Source organism: Moschus berezovskii, chromosome 9 (genome assembly GCF_049115385.1).
Source record: "Moschus berezovskii isolate FMDL1 chromosome 9, NW_MosBer_1.0, whole genome shotgun sequence".
Lineage (NCBI taxonomy): Eukaryota > Metazoa > Chordata > Mammalia > Artiodactyla > Moschidae > Moschus > Moschus berezovskii.
In genome coordinates, this window is record NC_142468.1 from 80,721,816 (window position 1) to 80,743,188 (window position 21,373).

The 21,373-nt window shown below is 43.0% G+C and overlaps 1 protein-coding gene across 1 annotated transcript; it reads left to right on the forward strand.

The window, feature by feature from the left end:
- Positions 1–16,022: 16,022 nt before the first annotated feature.
- Positions 16,023–20,123, forward strand: DRD1 (dopamine receptor D1). The gene is made up of 2 exons (XM_055437051.2): positions 16,023–16,159; positions 16,565–20,123. The coding sequence occupies exon 2, from the start codon at positions 17,068–17,070 to the stop codon at positions 18,406–18,408; it is 1,341 nt and encodes a 446-aa protein (XP_055293026.1). The 5' UTR covers positions 16,023–16,159; positions 16,565–17,067; the 3' UTR covers positions 18,409–20,123.
- The last annotated feature ends 1,250 nt before the right edge of the window (positions 20,124–21,373 follow it).

Sequence of the window (21,373 nt, forward strand, 5' to 3'; positions counted from 1 at the left end):
ATGAAAATGAAAACACAACAACCCAAAACCTGTGGGACACTGTAAAAGCAGTGCTAAGGGGAAGGTTCATAGCAATACAGGCATACCTCAAGAAACAAGAAAAAAGTCAACTAAATAACCTAACTCTACACCTAAAGCAACTAGAAAAGGAAGAAATGAAGAACCCTAGGGTCAGTAGAACGAAAGAGGTCTTAAAAATTAGGGCAGAAATAAATGCAAAAGAAACAAAAGAGACAATAGCAAAAATCAACAAAGCCAAAAGCTGGTTCTTTGAGAGGGTAAATAAAATTGACAAACCACTAGCCAGACTCATCAAGAAACAAAGGGAAAAAACCAAATCAATAAAATTAGAAATGAAAAGGGAGAGATCACAACAGACAACACAGAAATACAAAGGATCATAAGAGACTATTATCAGCAATTATATGCCAATAAAATGGACAACTTGCAAGAAATGGACAAATTCTTAGAAAAGTATAACTTTCCAAAACTGAACCAGGAAGATATATAAAATCTTAACAGACCCATCACAAGCATGGAAATTGAAACTGTAATCAGAAATCTTCCAGCAAACAAAAGCCCAGGTCCAGATGGCTTCACAGCTGAATTCTACCAAAAATTTAGAGAAGAACTAACACCTATCCTACTCAAACTCTTCCAGAAAATTGCAGAGGAAGGTAAACTTCCTAACTCATTCTATGAGGCCACCATCACCCTAATACCAAAACCTGACAAAGATGCCACAAAAAAAGAGAACTTCAGGCCAATATCGCTGATGAACATAGATGCAAAAATCCTTAACAAAATTCTAGCAATCAGAATCCAACAACACATTAAAAAGATCATACATCGTGACCAAGTGGGCTTTATCCCAGGGATGCAAGGATTCTTCAATATCCAAAAATCAATCAATGTAATACACCACATTAACAAATTGAAAAATAAAAACCATATGATTATTTCAATAGATGCAGAGAAAGCCTTTGACAAAATTCAACATCCATTTATGATCAAAACCCTCCAGAAGGTGGGAATAGAAGGAACATTCCATAATAAGAGCTATATATGACAAACCCACAGCAAACATTATCCTCAATGGTGAAAAATTGAAAGCGTTTCCCCTAAAGTCAGGAACAAGACAAGGGTGCCCACTTTCACCACTACTATTCAACATAGCTCTGGAAGTTTTGGCCACAGCAATAAGAGCAGAAAAAGACATAAAAGGAATCCATATTGGAAAAGAAGAAGTAAAACTCTCCCTGTTTGCAGATGACATGATCCTCTACACTGCTGCTGCTGCTGCTGCTAAGTCACTTCAGTCGTGTCCGACTCTGTGTGACCCCATAGACGGAAGCCCAACAGGCTCCCCCATCTCTGGGATTCTCCAGGCAAGAACACTGGAGTGGGTTGCCATTTCCTTCTCCAATGTGTGAAAGTGAAAAGTGAAAGTGAGGTTAGTCAGTCGCGTCTGACCCTTAGTGACCCCACAGACTGCAGCCTACCAGGCTCCTCCATCCATGGGATTTTCTAGGCAAGAGTACTGGAGTGGCTTGCCATTGCCTTCTCCGGATCCTCTACACAGAAAACCCTAAAGACTCTACCAGAAAATTACTAGAGCTAATCAATGAATATAGTAAAGTTGCAGGATATAAAATCAACACACAGAAATCCCTTGCATTCCTATACACTAATAATGAGAAAATAGAAAGAGAAATTAAGGAAACAATTCCATTCACCGTTGCAATGAAAAGAATAAAATACTTAGGAATATATCTACCTAAAGAAACAAAAGACCTATATATAGAAAACTATAAAACATTGGTGAAAGAAATCAGAGAGGACACTAATAGATGGAGAAATATACCATGTTCATGGATTGGAAGACTAAATATTGTGAAAATGAATATATTACCCAAAGTAATTTATAAGTTCAATGCAATCCCTATCAAGCTACCAACGATGTTTTTCACAGAGCTAGAACAAATAATTTCACAATTTGTATGGAAATACAAAAAACCTCAAATAGCCAAAGCAAATTTGAGAAAGAAGAATGGAACTGGGGGAATCAACCTGCCTGACTTCAGGCTCTACTACAAAGCTACAGTCATCAAGACAGTATGGTACTGGCATAAAGACAGAAATATAGATCAATGGAACAAAATAGAAAGCCCAGAGATAAATCCATGCACCTATGGATACCTTATCTTTGACAAGGGAGGCAAGAATATTCAATGGAGAAAAGACAATCTCTTTAACAAGTGGTGCTGGGAAAACTGGTCAACCACTTGTAAAAGAATGAAACTAGAACACTTCCTAACACCATACACAAAAATTAACTCAAAATGGATTAAAGATCTAAATGTAAGACCAGAAACTATAAAACTCCTAGAGGAGAACATAGGCAAAACACTCTCTGACATAAATCACAGCAGGATCCTCCATGACCCACCTCCCAGAATATTTGAAATAAAAGCAAAAATAAACAAATGGGACCTAATTAAAATTAAAAGCTTCTGCACAGCAAAGGAAACTATAAGCAACTCCTGCAGCTCAATTCCAGAAAAATTAATGACCCAATCAAAAAATGGGCCAAAGAACTAAACAGACATTTCTCCAAAGAAGACATACAGATGGCTAACAAACACATGAAAAGATGCTCAACATCACTCATAATCAGAGAAATGCAAATTAAAACCACAATGAGATACCATTTCACGCCAGTCAGAATGGCTGCCATCCAAAAGTCTATAAGCAATAAATGCTGTAGAGGGTGTGGAGAAAAGGGAACCCTCTTACACTGTTGATGGGAATGCAAACTAGTACAGCCACTATGGAGAACAGTGTGGAGATTCCTCAAAAAACTGGAAATAGAACTGCCATATGATCCAGCAATCGCACTCCTGGGCATACACACCGAGGAAACCAGAATGGAAAGAGACACATGTACGCCAATGTTCATTGCAGCACTGTTTATAATAGCCAGGACATGGAAGCAACCTAGATGTCCATCTGCAGAAGAATGGATAAGAAAGCTGTGGTACATTTACACAATGGAGTACTACGCAGCAATTAAAAATAATACATTTGAATTAGTTCTAAAGAGGTGGATGAAATTGGAGCCTATTATACAGAGTGAAGTAAGCCAGAAAGAAAGACACCAATACAGTATATTAACCAATACAGTATATTAATACAGCATATTCCTCTTGGAATATAGCAAGAGGATAATGATAACCCTGTATACGAGACAACAGCAGAGACTCAGATGTGTGGAGCAGTCTTTCGGACTCTGTGGGAGAGGGCGAGGGTGGGATAATTTGGGAGAATGGATTGAAACATGTATATTATCATATGTGAAACGAATCTGACATGGTTGGGGGTTCCCCACCTCAACACTCTGTGGATTTAAGAGGCTGTTCCTTCCGGAAGTGTATAAATTAGCCTGGGATAGAACCTGCATGCTGAATTTACTAATTAAGAAATAAGAAACCAGAACTATAAAGGTGGCATAGAAATACAAGAAACTATTCTTAAGTAATCTTTTAAAACTTTGAACAGAGTTACAGATTTTACCATTTGTTATAAACTGGTATATGTAATTTAACCAGAACCCAAAGAAAATTAGTATTGTGTGAATTCTGAAGCACTTTCAACATGTTGTAGGAATAATGTGGACTTTCTTGAGTTTTACACATTCATATGTAAATGGTCTGTATCTCGTGCCTTTGTTGGTTTTCTGTGAGCTGTAGTTTCTGGGAAGTGAGCAGCTCTCATTCCCGTAACTCTTGTAATCCAGTCATTCGTGTGCCTCCTTCATGAGGATTCAGTACGGCTGTGGTGCTGTTATCCTTCTGATAGGAACTCTAACTTGGTGTAAAGCCTCAAAGATCTGTTACTTATTTTTATTTTATATTGTACTATATTTTATTTACTGTGTTGTGTTTGTTTCAGGTGTATAGCAAAGTGATACAGTCATATATATATATATATATATATATATATATATATGAATTAACAAAAGCAGTTCCCGTCTTTTGATGGGGTGCTCATGGTTTATAACATAAATGACATTAAATTAAAAAAAAATTTAAAAGCTGAGATTTCTGTTTCCAGACAGGAGTAACAGAGACTTGATAGATCCTCCCATCTGAAACAAGCAATAAAATGGGCAGAATGTATGAAACGACGGTTTTCAAGATACGGGATATCATACAACAAAGGGTGGTAATCCTTCAGAGATGGGAACCAAATGAGGTGAGACTTACAGCTGCCCCAGCTTACTGACTCAGAATTTCCAGGTCATGGTGAGGGGAAGGGTAGCACAGTGGAGTCTGATGGACTCCTAGAATTGAGGAGACAGCGCTGAGAGTCCAGGGACATCAAGGCAGCTGGAGGGCACAGAATAAAGTACTGCAAAGAGAGGTCTGGAGAGACAGACAGACAGACAGATAGGGAACTCCAGAGACCTTCAGCACCCCCTAGAGTATTCGCAGGAAATGAATTGGTACAGTGAGTCCTCTACATATGAACCATCAAGTAGCCAACTTTCAAAAATGTGAATGTGTGTTTGCATGTCCAATCATGTGAGGCATGAATGAAACTGCAGCTTGCCCTCCATCTCCTATTGCTGACAATCCTTCAGTTTTGCTGTCCCCACCTCCTCTCCCTCCTCCAGTCAGTAACTCTTCCTGCCTGTCCACTTGATGCCAGCCCTTGTATGCCAGCTGTTTGACCATGCTGTTGTTGCTCAGTCGTGTCTGACTCTTTGCAACCTCATGGACTGCAGCACGTTGGGCCTCCCTGTCCCTCACCATCTCCCAAAGTTTGCCCAAGTTCATGTCCATTGAATCGGTGATACCATCCAGCCATCTCATCCTCTGACACCCTTTTTTCCTTCTGCCCTCAATCTTTCCCAGCATCAGGGATTTTTCCAATGAGCCCTCTGTTCACATCAGATAACCAAAATACTGGAGCTTCAGCTTCAGCATTAGTCCTTCCAATGAATGTTCAGGGTTGATTTCCCTGAAGATTGACCGGTTTGATCTTCAAACTGGTCCCTCTGTCCAAGGGACTCTCAGGAGTCTTCTCCAGCACCACAGTTCGAAGGCATCAATTCTTTGGTGCTCTGCTTTCTTTGCAGTCCAGCTCTCACAACTCTACGTGACCACCGGGAGAACCATAGCCTTGACAATATGGACCTTTGTTGGCAGAGTAACATCTCTGCTTTTCAACACGCTTTCTAGGTTTGTCACTGCTTTCCTGCCAAGAAGCAATTGTTCTGATTTCATGTCTGTAGTCACCATCCACAGTGATTTTAGAGCCCAAGAAGAGGAAATCCGTCACCACTTCCACCTTTTCTCCTTCTATTTGCCATGAAGCAATGGGGCCGAATGTCATGATCTTAGTTGTTTTTTTTTTAATATTTAGTTTTAAGCCAGCTCTTTCTTACTCCTTCTTCATCCTCATGAAGAAGCTCTTTGGTTCCTCTTCACTTTCTGCCATCAGAGTGGTATCATCCGCATATCTAAGGTTGTTGATATTACTCCTGCCTGTCTTGATTTAAGCTTGTAACTCATCCAGCCTAGCATTTCTCCTGATGTGCTCAGCCTATAGGTTAAACAAACAGGGCTGCAGCAGACTACTCAATTCTTTCTCAGTTTTGAACCAATCAGCTGTTCCATCAGTTCAGTTCAGTTCAGTCGCTCAGTCGTGTCCGACTCTCCGCGACCCCATGAATCACAGCACGCCAGGCCTCCCTGTCCATCACCAACTCCCGGAGTACACTCAAACTCATGTCCACAGAGTCGGTGATGCCATCCAGCCATCTCATTCTCCGTCGTCCCCTTCTCCTCCCGCCCCCAACCTTTCCCAGCATCAGAGTCTTTTCCAGTGAGTCAACTCGTCTCATGAGGTGGCCAAAGTATTGGAGTTTCAGCTTTAGCATCAGTCCCTCCAATGAACATCCAGGATTGATCTCCTTTAGAATGGACTGGTTGGATCTCCTTGCAGTATAAGGGACTCTCAAGAGTCTTCTCCAACACCACAGTTCAAAAGCATCGATTCTTCGGCGATCAGCTTTCTTCACAGTCCAACTCTCACATCCATACATGACCACGGGAAAAACCATTGCCTTGACTAGACGGACCTTGGTCGGCAAAGTAATGTCTCTGCTTTTTAATATACTATCAAGGTTGGTCATAACTTTCCTGCCAAGGAGCAAGCGTCTTTTAATTTCATGGCTGCAATCAGCATCTGCAGTGATTTTGGAGCCCAAAAAAATAAAGTCTGACACTGTTTCCATTGTTTTTCCATCTATTTCCCATGAAGTGATGGGACCAGATGCCATGATCTTTGTTTTCTGAATGTTGAGCTTCAAGCCAACCTTTTCACTCTCCTCTTTCACTTTCATCAAGAGGCTTTTGAGTTCCTCTTCACTTTCTGCCATAAGGGTAGTGTCATCTGCATATCTAAGGTTATTGATATTTCCCCCAGCAATCTTGATTCCAGCTTGTGCTTCTTCCAGCCCAGCGTTCCTCATGATGTACTCTGCATATAAGTTAAATAAGCAAGGTGACAATATACAACCTTGACGTACACCTTTTCCTATTTGGAACCAGTCTGTTGTTCCATGACCGGTTCTAACTGTTGCTTCCTGACCTGCATACAGGTTTCTCAAGAGGCAGGTCAGGTGGTCTGGGATTCCCATCTCTTTCAGAATGTTCCACAGTTTATTGTGATCCACACAGTCAAAGGCTTTGGCATAGTCAATGAAGCAGAAATAGATGTTTTTCTGGAACTCTCTTGCTTTCTCCATGATCCAGCGGATGTTGGCAATTTGATCTCTGGTGCCTCTGCCTTTTCTAAAACCTGCTTGAACATCTGGGAGTTCACGGTTTACATACTGCTGAAGCCTGGCTTGGAGAATTTTGAGCATGACTTTACTAGCGTGTGAGATGAGTGCAATTGTGCGGTAGTTTGAGCATTCTTTGGCATTGCCTTTCTTTGGGATTGGAATGAAGACTGACCTCTTCCAGTCCTGTGGCCACTGCTGAGTTTTCCAAATCTGCTGGCATATTGAGTGCAGCACTTTCACAGCATCATCTTTCAAGACTTGAAATAGCTCAACTGGAATTCCATCACCTCCACTAGCTTTGTTAGTAGTGATGCTTTCTAAGGCCCACTTGACTTCACATTCCAAGATGTCTGGCTCTAGGTCAGTGATCACATTATCGTGACTATCTTGGTCGGGAAGATCTTTTTTGTACAGTTCTTCTGTGTATTCCTGCCACCTCTTCTTAATATCTTCTGCTTCTGTTAGGTCCATACCATTTCTGTCCTTTATCGAGCCCATCTTTGCATGCAAAGTTCCCTTGGAATCTCTAATTTTCTTGAAGAGGTCTCTTGTTTTTCCTATTCTGTTGTTTTCCTCTATTTCTTTGCATTGATCACTGAGGAAGGCTTTCTTATCTCTCCTTGCTATTCTTTGGAACTCTGCATTCAGATGCTTATATCTTTCCTTTTCTCCTTTGCTTTTCACCTCTCTTCTTTTTACAGCTATTTGTAAGGCCTCCTCAGACAGCCATTTCGCTCTTTTGCATTTCTTTTCCATGGGGATGGTCTTGGTCCCTGTCTCCTGTACAATGTCACGAACCTCCGTCCAGAGTTCATCAGGCACTCTATCAATCAGATCTAGTCCCTTAAATCTATTTCTCACTTCCACTGCATAATCATAAGGGATTTGATTGAGGTCATATCTGAATGGTCTAGTGGTTTTCCCTACTTTCTTCAATTTAAGTCTGAACTTCGCAATAAGGAGTTCATGATCTGAGCCACAGTCAGCTCCTGGTCTTGTTTTCGCTAACTGTATACAATAAGACGGTAGGTATTGCTAGGGGGCACCAGAGGGCAGACAAACTGAAATCATAATCACAGGAAACTAGCTGATCTAATCACATGGACCACAGCCGAATGTGGTCCCCTGGAGAAGGGAATGGCAAACCACTTCAGTATACTTGCCTTGAGAACCCCATGAACAGTAACAAAGGGCAAAATGATAGGATACTGAATGAGGAATTCCCCAGGTCGGTAGGTGCCCAGTATGCTACTGGAGCTCAGTGGAGAAATAACTCTAGAAGGAATAAAGGGATGGAGCAAAAGCAAAACCAATACCCAGTTGTGGATGTGACCAATGATGGAAACAAGGTCCGGTGCTGTAAAGAGCAATATTGCATAGGAACCTGGAATGTTAGGTCCATGAATCAAGGCAAATTGGATGTGGTCAAACAGGAGATGGCAAGAGTGAACGTCGACATTCTAGGAATCAGTGAATTAAAATGGACTGGAATGGGTGAATTTAACTCGGATGACCATTATATCTACTACTGTGGGCAGGAATCCCTTAGAAGAAATGGAGTAGCCATCATGGTCAACAAAAGAGTCCGAAATGCAGTACTTGGATGCAATCTTAAAAATGACAGGATGATTTCTGTTCGTTTCCAAGGCAAACCATTCAATATTACAGTAATCCAGGCCTATGCCCCAACCAGTACTGCTGAAGAAGCCGAAGTTAATCGGTTCTATGAAGACCTACAAGACCTTTTAGAACTAACACCCAAAAAAGATGTCCTTTTCATTCTAGGGGACTGGAATGCAAAAGTAGGAAGTCAAGAAACACCTGGAGTAACTGGCAAATTTGGCCTTGGAGCACGGAATGAAGCAGGGCAAAGGCTAATAGAGTTTTGTCAAGAGAATGCACTGGTCATAGCAAACACCCTCTTCCAACAACACAAGAGAAGACTCTACACATGGACATCTCAGCTGTTCCATAAGGGTTCTAATTGTTGGTTCTTGACCCACATACAGGTTGCTCAGGAAACAGGTCAGATGGTCTGGTATTCCCATCTCTTTAAGAGCTTTCCATAGTTTGTTATGATCCTCACAGTCAAAGGCTTTAGCATAGTCGATGACACAGAGGTAGATGCTTTTCTGGAATTCCCTTGCTTTCTTTATGATTCAGCAAATGTTGGCAACTTGATCTCTGGTTCATCTTCTTTTTCTAAACCCAGCTTGGACATACTTTTCAAGGTTCTGTACTATAAGATTAAAAATGTTTTCTTTATTTTTTGTGTTTGTTTTTTGTGTATTATTTTTGTGGAAGGTATTACAAACCTATTCCAGTATGGTACTATATAACCAATAGTGTTAGTTGGGTGCCTAGGCTAACTTCATTGGACTTATGAGCAAATTGGATTTACCAACAAACTCTCAGAATGGAACTTGCTTGTATGTAGAGAATTTACTGTATATGATGTGAGGATATGGAAGTGTGGAGATTATATTATAGGGAACTCACACAGGGCCAGGAACAGGGCCTGTTGCCACCAGCCAGATTGGAAAACCCCATAACTCACACGGCATTAGAAAAAGTACACAGAAGACTCTTGCTCCAGTCAAGGAAAACAAGTAGTCCCAGATGAAACACTGCTCTCATTCCACCTAAACAGACCACCACAAAAGCAATGCCTGAAAGGGTCACACGTTTTTAAGAAATTTAAATGTGTTCTAAGAACAAAGTTCAAGAATATTTGTAGGAATATAGAAAGATCCAGTACCCCAAAGGTAAAACTCACAGTGTATGGCATCTAGTCAAAAGTTGCTAGGCATGAAAAGAACTGGAAAAGTGAAACCCATAATAAGAAGTAAAAGCAATCAATTGAACTGATGCAGAGACTGGAACTAGTGAAGAGGAACAGTAAAACAGTTTATTATAAATGTATGTCAAACATTCAGAATGTTAAGCAGAGGCATAGGACACGTAAAAAAGACACAAAAAGAGCTTCTAGAGAAGAAAGCTACAAATGATGAGATGGAAATTTCATTGTATGGGATTAAGAATAGATTAGACAGAGAAAAAGAAATATATTAGTGAACTCAAGGATATAGCAACAGAAAATATCAAAATGAAAATGCAGAGAAAAGAGAGTAAATAAAACAGAATAAGCATCAGTGAGTCATAGGCCAGTCCCAAGCAGTCTAACACACACATAATTGAAGAACCTGAAAAAAAGGGGAGACATAAAAAATTTGAAAAATTAATGGCCAAAATTTTTCCAAATTTGACAAAAACTATAAACCCACACATCTTTAAATCAATCAAAATCAATAACAAAGAAAAAAAGTCTTAGAAGTAGCCAGGGGAAAAAAGATGTGTTCCATATGGAAGGACAAAGGTGAAGCTGACATCAGATTTCTCACTGAAAACAGTGCAAGTAAAGCAACAGTTTAAAGAACAAAAAGCAAAAACCTGTCAATCCAGAATTATCTCCCCAGCAAAGCATCTTTCAAAAATGAAGGCAAAATAAAGACTTTCCAGGGATATAGAAGTTGAAAGAATCAGTCCCAGAAGATCTGTGTAGCAAGAACAGTTAAAGTTCATCCTTCAATCAGAAAGACGACACCAGATGAAACTATGAATCTAGTTTCAGAAGGATGAAGAGCATCAGAGAGGCACATAAGTCACTACACAGCAAATATACAGTAGTTCTTTCTTATTTAAATATCTTTATAAGATGACTGACTATCTAAAATTCATTTTATTGAAGTATGGTTGATTTACAATGCTGTGTTAATTTCTGCTGAACAGCAAAGGGATTCAGTTATGTGTGTGGATGTACATTCTTCTTCACGTTCTTTTCCACTATAGTTTATCACAGGATACTAATACAGTTCCCAGTGCTATACAGTAAAATGCTGCTGTTTATCCATTCTATATATAACAGATTCTATTTGCTAGTTCTAAATTTCCAGTCCCCACCTCCTAACCCTCTTGGCAACCACAAGTCTGCTCTGCATGTCTGCGAGTCTGTTTCTGTTTCATAGATAAGTTTATTTGTGTCATATTTTACATTCCATGTAAAAATGATATCATATATTTGTCTTTCTCTATCTGACTTACTTAAATGAGTATGATAATCTCTAGGTCCGCCCATGTTGCTGTAAATGGTATTATTTTATTCTTTCTCATGACTAAGTAGTGTCCTTTGGGCATTTATATATCACATCTTCTTTATCCATTCATCTGTCACTGGACATTTAGGTTGGTTCCATGTCTTGGATATTGTAAACAGTGCTGCAGATAACTATTTAAAGAAAAATTATAATGATGTATTCTGGGATTTATATCATTATAGAAGTAAAATATAGGACAAAACAACATAAAGATTGAAAGGAAAGACACAGAAAAATACTATTGCAAATTTCTTAACTATACAAAAAATGGTACATTTCACTTGCAGACAGTCTATGAAAAAGATGTATAAGACATATCTCACATAGATCTATAAAATATCACACACATGTCTGATAGAAGATGGATATAAGCACACTTCAGTGCTGCTGTGGGTCCATTTCCAGACCACCACAATGAAGTGAATATCACAAATAAATGCGTCACACAAAGTTTTTGATTTCCCGGTACGTACCCAGTTATGTTTATACTATACTGTAGCTCACTAAGTGCGCAATAGCATTATATCTTAAAAAGCACTGTACATACCTTAAGAAAACACTTGATTGCCAAAAAACAGTAACCATCACCTGAGCTTTCAGCAAGCTGTAGCAGTAACACCAAAGCTCCCTGATCACCATAACAAATATAAATTAATGAAAAACTTTGAAATGTTACAAGAATCACCAATATGTGGCACAAACACACACAGCGATCAAACACTGCTGGAAAAAGGGCACTGACAGATTGGCTCAGAGTTGCCACAAACCCTCAAATTGTCAAACACACAATATCTGTGAAATGCAGTAAAACCGGGTATGTCTGTATCCATATCTTATACATCGTCTCACGTATATGATGTGAACCCTAAAGCATGAAAATAGCATGAGAATAGCAAAACAAAGAATTACAGACAATAAGGCAATGAAGGAGATAAAAAGAAATCACAAAAACTACTCAGGTAAACCTATAGAAGTCAGAAAACAAAGAAAAGAGCTAAGGCAACCAAGAACAGACACAACACCACACACACATTATGCATGATACACTACCTCTCAACCTCTACCCAAAGTGATATTTGTGGATTTAAAATTTTTGATAGTGTTGATTTTTGAATCATATAAAAAGCTATAGGAGAAGAAAATTCAACATGGGATCAGGAATTTTCAGAGAAGTTATATTTATGATCTAAAACAAGCATTCTAGCTATTTATTCAAGGTCAGCCTACCCTTATCTCTTCTCACTAACATTATTAGCAATCATTTTGGGGTATTAAATTAGCTTTACTATCCTAAAGTCTCCTAAATATTTCATTTGTTATACTTGACAGATCGGTTGTTTTATTTAGTCTTTTATGAGTTTAAGCTCCCCTGTGATAGCGTGCCTTCTGTATTCATTTACTTTTACAAATACCAAATAAAAATTTGTTGAAAAGCAACATTTTAACTTCCCCCTCCCTGCAGTGCATAAATCATGGTAGAGCTTAAAAGACATGCTAATTTGGGAAACAAAGGTGCTTTTGTCCTGGGGTTTACATTCCCAGCACGATCTAATGCTAATACCTGCTTGCATTTATATTCGGTTCCTGATGTTTGTGGGGGAGATTTTTATAGAACAAAACGGAAGGCTTTGTTTCACCTTGGCTTCGGGAGAGAAAACATGGGGGAAAAAACCCAAACCTGATCCCTCTGTTGGAAGATTCTCCCAAGAGAAGGGAATGGCTACCCACTCCAATATTCTTGCCTGGAGAATTCTGCGGATGAGGAGACGGGCAGGCTACAGTCCGTGGGGTCACAAAGAGTCAGACAGGACTGAGCAACTAACACTTTTACTTTCTAGCCAAACTGTAAGTTCCTCTGAAATTCGCACTCTCTGCAAAGTGGAAAAAACCCTGAGATTTAAGTTACACCTTAATTTTTCCTATTCCATTAGCAATGATGTTCAAAAATCAATAACCTACGTCTGCCAGAAAGACACCTCAGGAGTCCGTCTTGAAATCGTAAGAAATGGTCCAACTCTTTCGTTTTTCGGGTGACAGGAAACAAAATTATCCGGTTAGGTATTCACAGAGTCTTCCCTCCTCTAACTGCATTCCTGAGCCTTTTTTGGGGGGTATGTTTTGGGTAAGGAGAAAATTGGAGGTTCAGACAGTAAAAATGGCAGAAGTTTACTTGTAGACGATATACTTCTCAACCTGTACACTACATTGATTTGATAACATAGACATTTCAGGTGAATGTGTTGAGAGAAAAAGACACAGGTCGGTGTGGGATAGCTTGGAAAGAATTTAGGGAATTTTTCAAGCAAAGAAAAGAAAGCTTTTTTTGTGTGTGTGGTTGTTGTTGAGCAGCTGCTGAGCTTGAGAGAAAGAGGATATGAAGTGTGATGTGAAAGTCATTTCCCTTCAACGGAGGTTTTAGTTCATATTTAAATTTCAGTTAAAATACTTTTCAGCTGTTGAGCTGTTGTTTCATTGAATGTGACGCCACTGGAGATCAGACTGGTTGCCACTGGGCTCTGATATAAAGAGCAGTGGGCAGTGCCAGGGTTATTAACTCTGGGAGGACTTGGATGCTGGGGGTGTTTCTCAGGGGAATTACTAGAAATTTACACCTCACACTGGCCTTGTCCTGACCTCCAGGCCCGGTTACTTTTATCTTGTAGTGTGTTCTCGTGGCGTTTCTTCCCAGATGAAAAATCCTGGGTCAACTCCTTCCTCCAGTTCAATCCTGTTCGTGTGTGCTCAGTCACTACAATCTGCCTTTTATTCTCGAGAAAAGGATTCCCCGCTGCCTGCCTTTAGGGTTATTGCTGAATTTCCCCTACCTGTGTGTTTCTGGGTAATTGCAGTGCAAACCCTCCAGGGTGGGTGGGTAGAATGTGGGGAGTTAAATGTTCTGGCTGACATGACTATCTTGAACCAGAAGCATATCCTTTCACTTGCTAGGAAAAGGGAGAGAAAGATGCAATAAAGCCAGGAAGTTTGGGGAATGACAACTTGAAGGAAAATGGTCTGGAAGTATTATGCTAAGCATGGCTTTAAGACTCTACAAGCATGTGGTTCTTTGGGCAGGTTTGTGGCAAAACTTGTGTCTGTGACTCATGCCCCGTGGTGTCACTGTGTGGGACAGTAAGGGTGAGGATGGAGAACAGAGCTGGGTATGGAAGCAAAGGAGGGTCTGCCATTTGTAACGTGGTTCTTTCATTGAAAACCAAGGTGCAGCTTGTACTGGCTAATTGAATGGAATTACTATTTAGAGTCAGGGTTTTTACCAAGAAAATTGTGGCTTTCAAAGTGGTGCGAGGTTCTCAAGAAATAAGACTATAGGTTTTCTAATGAGCCCCCAGGGGTTCCTACCAGGAAAGGGGACTGACCGGGTCCTAGGCTCCATGCCAAGCCCTCAGCAAACATCATCTCCTTGAATACTTAGAACAAACCTGTTATGTCGTCACTATTTTATAGAGGAAGAAACCAAGCTCGGAGACGGGAGAGGGCACATACGACCAGCAGTGGCAGGGTGGGGACCGGAAGCCAGGCAGTCTGACATGGAAACTCTTTGCTTATCTTCTCTACTCTTAGGAAGGCACAGCAAGGCACTGCGATGTCGCCATTTACATAGAGGTAATTTCTGCCTTTTAGTTCTGAAGTCTGTTCCCTGAGATTTTGCCCAGGACAGCCGGGGAGGGGCTCAGAGGCAGTCATCTCCAGGCTCCTTTGCTTCCATCCTGTCCTTTCCTCTATTTAAGCTTTGTGGGTAATTATGTAGTTCGTGGAATCCCAGGCTAGACTCAGAGTTCCCAGAAGGCAGTGATGTGTAGGTGAAAATAACAGGCAGGTGGGAGTCAGGCAGCTGGCGCACCCTCAGCAAACCTGTAACTTTAGGTACATTTTTGAACCTGATTTTCCACTTGGGCAGAATGGAGATGAGGAAGTTCATGAGGAGGGATTTTTTTTAAGGGGTGGGCGACATATGGCCTGTGTCTGGGACCCAGAGTCTGTTCAGTAAATGCCAGATCTCTCTGGTTTACTCTTTGGGAGAAGAGCTTGCATCTTGCTTGCCCTGTTGCTCTTGGTACATGCAGTGAGCGCTCTGGAAAATATTGTACATTGGCTCAGGGAATGAAGTGCCAGCAAAAGAAAATTTTCACCCTTGTCAGTTTTTAGGGATTTCAAGCCGAGAACTCCACCCCCTTTCCCAGGTTCTGGCAGTCATGGTCAAGGAAGAGTGGGTCCAGGCGCGGTCCCGCGTGGATGCTGGAGCCCAGAGCGGCGAGGTTGGCGTCTGGGAGGGCGCAGTCGGGGCGCTGGAAGCCGAAACGGCCGGCAGAGGGCGCCGCGGGCCCGCTGAGAGGTGGCGCTGCGCTCGCGGCGCTCGCCGGGCGCCGGGCTCCGGCTGCAGTCCGGCGCTGACCACCGCCGCGGACGCGCGCGCCACCCGAGCAGGGCCCGGGGAGCGCCCTCGGGGCGCGGCGGAGCGCTCCCGCCCAGGCGCGCTGCTGCGCGGAGCCCTCGCGGCGAGCGGTGAGTACAGGCACTCGCGGGGCACGTTTTGTCCCAGTCGAGGGGCCCTTGGCGGCAGCGCCTGTCGGAGCCGTGCTGTTCTGGAGGTCGAAGCGCGTGGAAGAGTGAGCCGGGTCTAGCTTGCGTTTGGTCTTGAGAAGGGCGTGGGGCTGACCCCCGCAGGCGCTGGATGGCGCGCGGAGCTTTGCTTCCTGGAGACTCGGGCTTGCCTGAGGTTTTCACCTAGGGGTCTTTTCTCGCGGGCCCCTGTCCGGGTGCGGTTCCGGGGGCCCGGGCTTTGGCGGGGTAACCCGGGACGGGCAAGCACTCAGCCGGGCTCCCCCACCCCTTCCGCCCTCGGCACCAGCCGGGCGAGCCACGTGCGGCTGTCGCCGCAACTCTCGCCTGTCAAGCGAGGCCCGCCTCCGGGCAGGGGAGGGGACGCGGGGGCGGGGTGCGCTGTGCCCCGAGGGAATCCGGCCGGCCCGGGCGCCCTCCGGCACAAGCTCAGCTCCCTCTGCCTCGTGTGCCCGCGGGCTCCTGGGAGGAAGCGGGCAGTTCCGCGGAAAGGCGCAGGGCTCATCCCCGAGGGGCCAGAAGCCACTCGAGGGCTGCCCGGGCGCTCGGCTCCGGGAGAAAGGTAGCTGCCCAGGTGAGTAGTACTGGGGGTGCCCTCTCTCCGAGAGCCTGGAAGCCCTTTTCCGGGGTCTTGTCCGCTTTGAACCGCCTCCAGCCATTCGAGGCAGTGGGGGGCAACGCCAGCTCTCTGTGAACCTGGCCCGGGATCCTTTTCCCAAACCTGCTCCTGCGATCTTTTCGCATCGGTCGCGGAACCCAAGCTGCGCGCGCAGGGCAGGACTCAGGCGCGCCTCCTGGGTGCCCTGGCGTGGCGTCGCCTCCAAAGACTGCTCTCCGAGCTCCAGGAGCTCCCGGGGGCTTGGAGAGAGCCAACCCCAAGGCAAGGTAGGTGGCTCAGAGGGAGCTGAATTGGGCTTGACAGTGAAGATGCGATCTGCTCCTTTCGGCAAACGACCTTTGCTTTCTCTTTTCTTTCCAGGGCTTTAGGGGAGCTGCTGCGGAGCCCGGGGCTTGGAGGAGCGGGGCATGTATTTTAAACTGCGCCTCAGAGGGGAGAATTTTCTGTCACCACCAGAGAGGCCACAGACCCGGAATGTGACGAAAATTGACTAGCTCGGTAGAGGCCTGAGAGTCTCTGGCTTGACAGCTTAGAATATGCTAAAAAACCAGGACTTTCCAGGAGGCACTGAAAGGTCAACTTGTCCCCGCGACAGGGACCTGGAGCAAGGAAGTCAGAAGACAGCCGTAGAGAGCAAGAGGGAGCTTCCAAGGGGCTGACTTGGGCTGCCAAGGGCAGGCTCCTGCTGCTCGGTTGTGGCAGCCGTCTGGTGGAATGCTGGTGAGGTCCTCCACCCAGGAGAGCAGGTGGGGCTGGACAAGGGGCTGCGTGGCCCGTGAGGACTCCTGCAGGTCTGACCGATCCCTAAGCCCTGCTTAGGAACTTGGGGGTGTCCGAGCCCCTCTGTTCTCGCCCTCAGGAAGATGAGGACTCTCAACACGTCTACCATGGAAGGCGCCGGGCTGGTGGCGGAGAGGGACTTCTCGGTCCGCATTCTTACAGCCTGTTTCCTGTCACTGCTCATCCTGTCCACCCTCCTGGGGAACACGCTGGTCTGTGCCGCCGTCATCAGGTTCCGCCACCTGCGGTCCAAGGTGACCAACTTCTTCGTCATCTCCTTGGCTGTATCGGATCTCCTGGTGGCTGTCTTGGTCATGCCCTGGAAAGCAGTGGCCGAGATCGCTGGCTTCTGGCCCTTCGGGTCCTTCTGTAACATCTGGGTGGCCTTTGACATCATGTGCTCCACCGCATCCATCCTCAATCTCTGTGTGATCAGCGTGGACAGGTACTGGGCCATCTCTAGCCCCTTCCGGTATGAGAGGAAGATGACCCCCAAGGCAGCCTTCATTCTGATCAGCGTGGCGTGGACTTTGTCGGTTCTCATCTCCTTCATCCCCGTGCAGCTCAGCTGGCACAAGGCGAAACCCACAGGTCCCTCCGAGGGGAATGCCACTTCCCTGGGCAAGCCCATCAACAACTGTGACTCCAGCTTGAGCAGGACATATGCCATTTCATCCTCTCTAATAAGCTTTTACATCCCTGTGGCCATCATGATTGTCACCTACACCAGGATCTACAGGATCGCCCAGAAACAAATACGCCGCATCTCAGCCTTGGAGAGGGCAGCAGTCCATGCCAAGAACTGCCAGACCGCTGCGGGCAATGGAAACCCCGCGGAGTGCTCTCAGCCAGAAAGCTCCTTTAAGATGTCCTTCAAAAGAGAGACTAAGGTTCTGAAGACTCTGTCGGTGATCATGGGGGTGTTTGTGTGCTGCTGGCTCCCCTTCTTCATCTTGAACTGCATGGTGCCCTTCTGTGGGTCTGGAGAGACCAAGCCCTTCTGCATCGATTCCATCACCTTTGACGTGTTTGTGTGGTTTGGGTGGGCCAATTCCTCCTTGAACCCCATCATTTATGCCTTTAATGCTGATTTTCGGAAGGCATTTTCCACCCTCTTAGGATGCTACAGGCTTTGCCCGACGACGAATAATGCCATAGAGACGGTTAGCATCAATAACAATGGGGCTGTGGTGTTTTCCAGCCATCATGAGCCTCGGGGTTCCATCTCGAAGGACTGCAATGTGGTGTATCTGATCCCACATGCTGTGGGCTCCTCCGAGAGCCTGAAGAGGGAAGAGGCAGGGGGAATAGCCAAGCCCTTGGAGAAGCTGTCCCCAGCCCTGTCTGTCATTTTGGACTATGACACTGATGTCTCTCTTGAGAAAATCCAGCCCATCACACAAAATGGACAGCACCCAACCTGAGCTCTGAGATGAATCCTAGCAGTCATGCTCGTCCCAAAAGCTACAGGAGTTTTCTCTGAGGCTTGTGGTGAGGACACTAAGGTGTGCTGAGACTCTCGAGATGTCGGGCGAGCTCTCCTCTGCTGCTTCCCCTCAACACACAACTAACTACATTTTAATCTGCGTTCCAGTGTGTTTTCTGTGTTGTTCATAGTGAATCAAGAGGGACACAGGTGAAGCGAATATTCATAAGGGACCTGTCTTTGGCTCCAAAATTATTCTTAGAAACTGATTCTTATCTTAGGACCTAAAAATAGGGCAAAGAATCAACAACGAACAGCTTCGCTTTAAAATTAAAGCTTTCCAGGAAGGAAATGAGAAGGGTTGAGTTTGCTGTGTACAAACAGGTGCTAACACTGGTCCAAGCAAAGTTTTCAGATTGTAAAGGTAGGTGCATGCCTTTATAAATTATTCCTGAAAAACAAATTGAGCCTTACAGTAGGAATGGGATTTTTTCCCCCCAGAATTGATGCTTAGTTGATATTGGTTTTATTTATTTATTGTATTATATGGATATTTTTAATTTATTATATTAAATCTATATTTATCATATTTAATAGAATGAGTTATCTGAGATTTTAAAATAGCATTTTTGTTCATTTGACTAGCACTTTATAAGCCGATGAAACAAACACACAGACTCTCTGAGAGCCTAAATGCTCATTTGTAACTTCCAGAAACACAGCAAAGACAAACAAAGTGAAGCTGTGACTATTCCTTAAAATTTATTGGCACAACTAAATAGGAGATGAGAAATGACAAATGCTGTGATGACTTTTTTCTCCTAAAAGGATTTTGAAAGATTTAAACAAGCACAGCCACTCTTGTGTTCAAAATTTTTTATGTGACAAAGACTTTCCCAGCAGAATGATTTGCAGTTCTGTAAATATCTGAAATAAAAGTCAGCTGAAGAAGAATCCACTTTGAAATTTATATTAGGTGGCAATAAAAAGTATATGCCACTTTGTATTTATGTAAAATAATTGGCCCTCTTTGTCTTTTCTCATTTCCGGTGTCAGATAGCTTTTCTGAACCAGACAGATGACTGTCCTGGTTAGAGATGTGCAGTGAAGACAGTGGGTCTACTTAACTCGTGTGTCACAACAGTCTCACCCACGGCAAAGGCCAAATCCTTCATCTCCGTCTTGCCAGCCAAGCTGCTCAGTGGGGCTACTCTTGGTAATGCTTTAGTCTGAACTTAGAATTGATTTCTTTTAAAAAGTCTAAATGTTAACGGTATAAAACCAGCAGATAGTGCCTCATTATCATCCTTGGGTAAGACACTTCTGTTGGTGGAAAAAACAGGAGACCCTTTCTCCTTTCGTGTTAAGCACCCTAAAGCCATCAGCATCTCTTTTGACAAATGCTAGCCCTTTCTCTGTGCTTTGGCTTCAAGTTCCTGTGTCATCACCTGGATTGTAAAAAGCATTCTAAGTCTCTGTTGCCAGATACTAATTCATGTGGGGCATTTCAAGAGAATTTTTTGGAAATGTTTACAAAATATTCTTGTGGATAAGTAATTGACTTAACATTCAGATGTAGTGGGTAACAAGAAAGATATCTACTGAAAACTATCTCCTGCATCAGGTCTGTGTTACTTATGCATTGTGAATGTTTTCTTAATTTTATTGCCTGTATGCTTTCTTACATATAATAAAACTATTTTGTGAACTCAAAACCACCCTGAATGTTGCATTTGTGCTACAGTAGTTAAATGAGTTTCAAAAACTAGAATATTTCAGATCTACATGTAAGAAAACTTGGGCATTTTCAAGGGTATGTTACTTTTCTTTTTCTTTTTAGTGGTAATCTCCTCTTATGTGTGACACATGTTGCTTTTGAATACTTAAATGGAAAGTTGATTTGGGCTATAAACTTTTCCTTCGTCTCAAAAACATTCTCCCCCCACCCTCCACCAAAAAAAACCCCTCCTTCTTTGCTCAAGGAATTACTCTCCTTTTCATTTCACAGATTTAAAAGACTTTTAAAATCTCTACTTTTACTTTCTAAGAGTCTAGCGATTTTAAATAACATAAAAATTACAGAAGAGACTGTGGCTCGTTCTGTGTGGTCATGGACCCATGGCTTAATGGCAACCACTGTATGAATAGTGTTTGTTTTAAGAGTAAAATATAATAAGAATTTCTTTCTGGAGAAAATATATAGACTGTGATACTGGGCTTATTTAAAAGTCTTACACAGAACTTCCATTGATCCTGCTAAACCTGCTTAGATCGTGTGCTAACCTGGCTTTTTTTTTTCTCTTAATCCCAAAGGAAAATGATTGAACAGCAGGTGATGTAAAAATTAAGGGTTAAGTTTATAATTTGAACATCACACAACAGATGGTGTCTTTTTAAATTCCATATTTGCCTTCCCTAGGCTTTGGCAGATAATGAACATATCTGGAATGGACTCACTTAAAGCATGATGCCTTTTCGTTCTGCTTCCTAACTTTCTGCACATCTTGATTCTTTGCAGTTTCATTTTGCTGTTTTCTAATTGGTAGTCCAGCAACATGAGCTGTGATGCCCAGGGTTGTTGTTGTCCAACCAATGAAACACGGCACAAAACCTTTCACTGTGTATTTCATTGGCAGAATGAAAAATAAAGACTATTAAATAACCGTAAAATTTAGGACACTGTGGATGAGGCTGTACTTGGGGTTTCTGGCATGTGGGATGAATGGAGGGTATCTTATGAAATGTTCATTTGACTGACAAAATATTTCAGAGAATTTAATTTACAACCATAAAAGCAAGTTTAAAATATGACATTTTATTTCATTTAACTATCCTGATGAGCCTTCATAATACTAGATACATGTAAGACACTTTAGCAAGACTGAGACAGTTTAAAGAGGTGTTCTTTTTCCTTTCCATCTAAGAAGATACCTTTCCTGTTCACATAAATACAGAGCTTTTAC